The sequence below is a fragment of the Triticum dicoccoides genome, chromosome 7B (assembly GCF_002162155.2).
Source record: "Triticum dicoccoides isolate Atlit2015 ecotype Zavitan chromosome 7B, WEW_v2.0, whole genome shotgun sequence".
In the NCBI taxonomy this organism is placed as follows: Eukaryota; Viridiplantae; Streptophyta; class Magnoliopsida; order Poales; family Poaceae; genus Triticum; species Triticum dicoccoides.
The window spans coordinates 485,164,054-485,170,633 of NC_041393.1; the positions used below are offsets into that span (position 1 = coordinate 485,164,054).

At 50.8% G+C, this 6,580-nt stretch overlaps 1 protein-coding gene across 1 annotated transcript; it reads left to right on the plus strand.

Moving 5' to 3' along the window:
- The first annotated feature begins 402 nt into the window (after window positions 1-402).
- Window positions 403-2,297, plus strand: LOC119335459 (acyl transferase 10-like). The gene is made up of 2 exons (XM_037607586.1): window positions 403-920; window positions 1,171-2,297. Exons 1-2 carry the CDS (start codon window positions 456-458, stop codon window positions 2,008-2,010), a joined length of 1,305 nt encoding a protein of 434 aa, XP_037463483.1. The 5' UTR covers window positions 403-455; the 3' UTR covers window positions 2,011-2,297.
- Window positions 2,298-6,580: the final 4,283 nt, after the last annotated feature.

Here is a 6,580-nt window from a genome sequence, read left to right on the forward strand (position 1 = left end):
CGGAGGTGCTCATAGGGGTAGGGTGTGCATGTATGCGTTCATAGGGATGAGTGTATGCGCGTGTATATGAGCGCTTATGTTTGTACTTATGTAAAAAAAAATTCCCTACTCCACCTAATCTCGTAAGCCCATTCCGCAAGAAATCGTCCGTAACATTTCTCTCAAAATAATGAGACACGACCCGTCGAACCCAACAAATCGCCACTTGAATTACCGTTGTGCATTCGCATTCGTGGGAGAATAAAACGTAAATTAGTCATCACCGGAACATGCAACTTCCAACCTTTTTCTTGAAAAAGGTTGGGGAGATCGAGGTGGCAAAACAGCGTAGTTGGCAGTTCTCCTGCTCCTGCTCCTATAAATGCCCTTGGCGTCCCGCCCTGTCACTCCAGTCCAGGCAACCTTAGCCGCTGACAGCGAATTAGGCAACCACGTAACTGGCACAACACAACACCATGGGTGTCTTCGCCGTGACCAAGGTGTCCGAGGGTCCCGTCCGGCCATCCGCCGCGACGCCGTCGGAGACGCTGCCACTCGCGTGGGTTGACCGGTACCCGACGCACCGCGGCCTGGTCGAGTCCGTGCACGTGTACCGCGACGCCATGGCCGGGACGGGGGACGCCGGCGCGGAAGAGAAGAAGAGGAAGCCCCCGGCGGCCGTCGTGCGCGGCGCGCTCGCGGACGCGCTGGTGCACTACTACCCTTTCGCGGGCCGAATCGTGGAAGGCGAGGACACGTGCCGCCCCGCCGTGCTGTGCTCCGCCGAGGGCGTCTACTTCGTCGAGGCCACCGCGAACTGCACGCTCGCCGACGTCAACTTCCTGGAGCGGCCGCTGCTGCTCGGCAAGGACCAGCTCGTGCCGTACCCGACGCCGGAGCTCTGGGCCGTCGAGCCGCAAAACAGCCTTGCCATGATACAGGTTCTTATTTTATTTTTCGTGCATTGTTTCAGCTTTGTCTTCACGTTCTCGGAGGAAGCGGTTGCTCCCGACTAAGTAAATACACTACGCCAACTCTCTTTTGTTTAGCAAAACCAAACTCGTGCACATTTTTAATGTTGTCTACTTGTGATGATTAGTTGCATCCTTGCATTTATCATACTGTATGTTGCGTGTGTACACATGACGAACTCGTGCACATTTTTAATGTTGTCAACCTGTGATCTCTCAGGTCACGACGTTTACCTGCGGCGGCTTCGTGATCGGCCTGCGCACCAACCACGCGGTAGCCGACGGCACGGGCGCTGCCCAGTTCCTGAACGCCGTCGGCGACCTTGCCCGAGGTCTCCCGGAGCCCCGCGTCAAGCCGGTCTGGGGGCGCGACCGCTTCCCTGACCCGCACATCAAGCCCGGCCCGCTCCCGGAGCTGCCGGTGCTGGCCCTCGAGTACATCGCGTTCGACTTCCCGGTCGCCTACCTCGACAAGATCAAGTCGCAGTACTCCGAGTTCACCGGCGGCAAGCACTGCTCCGGCTTCGACATCGTCATCGCCAAGCTCTGGCAGTGCCGGACGCGGGCCATCGGCCCGGTCGTCGTCCCGGGCGCGGACGTCAAGCTCTGCTTCTTCGCCAGCGCCCGCCACGTGCTAAAGCTGGAGCCAGGATACTGGGGCAACGCCATCTTCCCGGTGAAGGTGTCAGCGCCGGCGGAGATGGTCGCCGGCTCGTCGGTGGTCGAGATTGTCGGGGTGGTCCGCGAAGCCAAGCGGCGCATGGCGGAGGAATGTCTGAGCTGGGCCGAGTGCCGCACCGGCGGCCGCGACCCGTTCCAGATGACGTTCGACTACGAGTCGGTGTACGTGTCGGACTGGAGTAAGCTCGGGTTCTCGGACGTGGACTACGGGTACGGCACGCCCATGACGGCCGGCCCGCTGGTGAACTGCGACCTCATCGCATCAGTCATCGTCATGAAGGCGCCGGCGCCGCTCGCCGGCACGCGGCTGCTCGCGAGCTGCGTCACCAAGGAACACGCCGACGACTTCGCTGGTCTGATGAGGGAGGACCTCGGATGAACGTACGTACGTACATGCACCCATGCAAGCGTGCAAAATAAACTGAAGGAAATCGAGGGTACTTAATTATTATATGTTCCAGAGATGTGAGCGCTACTCTGTTTGAATGGAGCTGCCAAATGATCTCAAGGCGTCGGTCACTGTTCCATATAGTTTGCTGATTGTGTTGTTTGTACACTTATCGTCCTTTGGGGCCATTATTGTATGTGCAAACAGTGTTGCATTTACATCGTATAGTATCTCTGCAGTGTAACAATGTTGGCATGAATAAAAGGGCGAGTTTGCTACTCTTTGTGTGCATGGAAATTTTTCAGGCCTCCGTCGAATATGTGGAGCCTCCTCATCGTCGACGGTTAACGGGTGCTGGAGGGGTGGGGTATCCACAGAATCTGGCAGGGTTTAGAGAGACCGGCAGCAATTTGGTTTTGAGGCGGCGAAGCGCGCGCATAGCGCCGCCGGCTGTGGGTAGCGGGAGCCGATGGTTCGGTCGGTGTTGGACGGCAGGTCAACGGGCAGGGGTTGGCGAAGGAAGACCAAGACCCAACAAAATCCGCTGGAGGTAGTAAAATCAGACAGGTGAAGGGCACAATAAGTTTCAAGTTTTAATCTTTGAAACTTACAATTTTGCTTCTGAAACTTATGATTTTCTCGGCCGATCGTATCAAATTTCAGAATTGAAACTTTAATCATTTTTTGGCGGTCGCGGGTACTGAAGTTGTGTTTTTGTCGGTCACTCGTACTAAGTTTCAAAAGTTGAGACTTACCAGAACCAAAGAAGTAAACAAATGAGGTATTCCAACTAGTGCACCAAAAATCACCTTAGGTACATAAACAGAACCAACTAGTGCGGAAGCCAAAATACTAGCTTATGCTTGGTGCTTAGCCAATAAAGTCTGAAAAAAACCTTGAACTCGTACGCCCTGTAGAAATTGAACCCTCACCTTCTAATCCCTGAAATCGGCACCCCATACTTATCAATCCCGGTTAATATCGACCTTCAACCTGTTTGGCACACTGGGAAAAAGGCAATCCCAACTGGGTTCACCTGCTACTCTCACCAACAATACGGGTCCGCATGTCATATCCATCCCTCTCCTATACCTCTTCCTCCCTGTCGTTCTCTCCTTTGTTGAAACGTCTGCCATAAGAAAAAGACGCGAGATGGCCAGCCAGAATTGAAGGGGCAGGGAGAGGTCTGGGAGCTTTGATCGTACTAGATGCCGGAGATGGTTGCCGCTGTGTGTGGCGTCGCCTCATTGGCGCTGTGGGGCGCCTAGGCCGCCGGCCCGCGCTCAACTTCCTAGGCTTTGTCATGGCCTGCCCCAAGAATCTAACTACTGAACTGAAGAATGGTTGTTCGATTGGTCGAAATTGAAGATGCACGTACGCAAGTGTAGAGAAAGCACCTGACGGATCCTTGAGGGTAGCTAGCTTTCCAAGTGCAGCAAACTACTATCCACTGGATGCTTGGTCGATCTGGGCTTCTGGAGTAGCACAACTCGGCGGAACACTCACGCCCCGCGGGGACACTGCCTAGCCTGGACGCGTGCGTACGCTACGGACGGTGATGTCCGTCTGGATCTCGTATTTCTTGTGCTCCATCCACCATCGTCGTTAGCATGTCGGGCTAGCTACTGCGACGACACCAACCACTCGCTTGATCAAGCACCGCCGCCATTGTTGTCGTCTTCCTCTTTCCTCTTCGTGAAGCTGCGCTCTGCAAGCTCTCGTGCGCTCAATCAGCTAGGTAAAGATGTTTCCCAGGGCTGCACGCCACTGGCCGACAAGCCCCTCGTTTGCCGTCGCACAACCACTCCCGGAGCTGCACACGACACCAACATCACCGAGCTGCCACGTCGTTTCATTGTGTGTGCGCGCAGCATGCAGATGCAGATTGATGGATCTGACTGTAGCTCCACCAAGTTAGTGAGAGAAGAGGATGACCCCGGTGGGGATTGCGTTTTCCTGGTGCACCAAACTAGTCTAGAATTTTGCAAGGTTAGGATTAACCGGGATTGATGATTACGGGGTACTGATTTCAGGGATTAGAAGATAAGGGTCCAATTTCGACAGGAAGTACGAGTTCAAGGTTTTATTCAGACTTTTCCCGTGCTTAGCCATGACTTAGGCGGACTAGATTTGACGGGAAGCACTATAATTAGTAGCCTTCCGTCAAACTAAAAGTTAATAATTCTTCTTAAAGTTAATAGAGCCGGGAATCAAAGTAAATAGTAAATCCAGTGCCGTGGAACGTTATGTTTGCACAAAACATCAATTTGTCCCGTTACAACGCACGGGCATATGTGCTAGTATTTCATAAAGTTTCAAGCTTGGCGCGAACAACAGCAGTCATAATAAGTAACAAGAGGTAAGATATACACACAAGTATCTCACAAATCACTTTTTTTAAAGGAGAAATTCTCCTGGCCCTGCATCAAGTGATGCACACAACCATTTCTTTAAACGAATAGAATATCATGGTACAAAAATCATCTCAGGTACATAAACAAAACCAAAGAAGTAAACAAATGGCCACAATCGGCAAACGTAGTACACAATGCCTAAACATCTCTTTTATTGTTGGACCGTCATCCAAACCGATTTATATGTAGCTCGTGCTACCGTCTCCGATCGGTTGCACCCAAAGGTCATATGATCCCTGACTTCCGTACCGTGTAGTAAAGACCACTTATGAATATTTCTCCACCTAGATTTGGCTTTTCCCCTACCCACATATTATTTCTTCCACCCTATTTAATAGTAGAAAGCATGCCTCGTTCGTCAAAAACAGATTGCATGTCCTAACAAAAAAATTCAGCTCTATCGGACATCATTTCAGTACCCAAATTATGTGCACATATCTTCCCTATTTTGTCCGTACACATACCTTTCCTTTTTGGGACATTACAACTACTGCAAAGCATGAAAATTGCCTCTGCAATAACAAATTCGCAGGGGGCACGGAGGTGTCGGGGCATTGACGTGTCAAGCCCTCCCAAGTCACCAGGATGTCACGTGAGTCCTCAAAGTAGTTTGATCGTGCACGAGGGAACAATAAGTTTTAAGTTTCCAGTTCCGAAACTTACGATTTTGCATCTGAAACTAGTGATTTCTCGATCACTTGTATCAAGCTGCAGAGTTTAAACTTTAAGCGGTTTTTTTGTACATAAGTTGTGATTTTGTCGGTCATGCGTACTAAGTTTCAAGAGTTGAATCTTAACAGATTTTTTCAAAACTAATCAAAATGTATTTGAAATGGATCTTATTCGAAAGCCCTCGTCACGAGAAACACAAATATGAAAACATCACTTAATTTGGATTTTTGTTCAAAAGATATAATTTTTTTGAAATCGGAAGCCAAAAGAAAAAGGCACTCACGAGGGACTTGGGTGCCCCTGCACCCGCTCGTGCTACAAATCCTCTCCCCTCTGCAAGCTATGTATACCGTGGCGTACCAATTACGTGATAAAATGCATGGTTGTGTGTTTGTCTTGTGTGTACCAATATTTTCACTGTATAACAAATTGGTGCAGCTTTGCTATTCCCCAGCCGTGTGTAAATACTAGTTTTTCCTTTTCTAAATCTACTGAATGCATACATAATCAAGCCTAAAGTTGCACCAAAGAGCTTTTTTTTAGAGACACGAAGGCATTATGCCTAACTTATAAATAAACCCAACACCCTTTGAATAAGAATTTCTTGAACGAACAACTTTGAATAAGGACTACCAAACATTGTTAAAAGTCTACAATTTTGGTGCAAAGTACTCCCTCCATTCCGAAATGTAATGCGCATAACTTTTTTGGCAAAATTCCATATTGTAATGCGTGTTTGCTTCTTTACCCCACTCTTGACCAAAATATCCCTTATCCTCCCCTTGCGCATCACCTTCCTCGCGTATCCCCTGCTCCCGCAATGTCGTCTCCGTGTTCCAGTATCCATGGCCGGCGTCCCGCCCTGAGTCTCCGCATCCATGACTGGCGTTTCCGCGTCAGCGACCGTCGCCTGGCCTCACTGTTTCCTTGCCTCGCCGCCTCCACCACCGCAGGAGCAAGGAGAATGGGGCGCCGTCTCGGCCGTAGTACGTAACGCGGAGGGCGAGCTCCAGCGCGCACTTGACGCACACACGCGATGGACGGCGGTGCAAAGCAGGTTCCCCAGCCGCTGGAGCTCCAGCGCGAGCACGCGCACGCGAGCGTCGGCGACATGTGGGCGGGCGTCTCCGCGTCCAGCAAGATCAAGTCGCGAGGGCTCACCGCCGGCAAGGCCTAGCCATGCCGCCATTTTCTTCTCTACTCACGAGACCAAGTAGTACTCCAACTCTCAAGTAGTACTCCAAACCGTGCAAGGGGCTGGGGGCTTTCTCGTCCAAATTCTAGTGCCAGCACATACATTTGTATCTGAACTAGAATCTATGCGCACTAGATATTGGAACGGAGGGAGTAGTACTCAGGCAGGAGTCCTTTTTTGGCAAAGGAATAAATGTGATGTGATGTTTGTACGTATATGTTACGACTTCAGTTCCACAGTGTACAGTAGTACAAGCACTGTTCTAGGTTAACGGAGATAG

Excerpts from the sequence above, each read along its gene's own strand:
- LOC119335459 (XM_037607586.1), top strand. The coding sequence starts at position 456 with ATGGGTGTCTTCGCCGTGACCAAGGTGTCCGAGGGTCCCGTCCGGCCA. Across the intron at positions 921-1,170 it reads ACAGCCTTGCCATGATACAG|GTCACGACGTTTACCTGCGG; the intron begins GTTCTTATTTTA and ends GTGATCTCTCAG.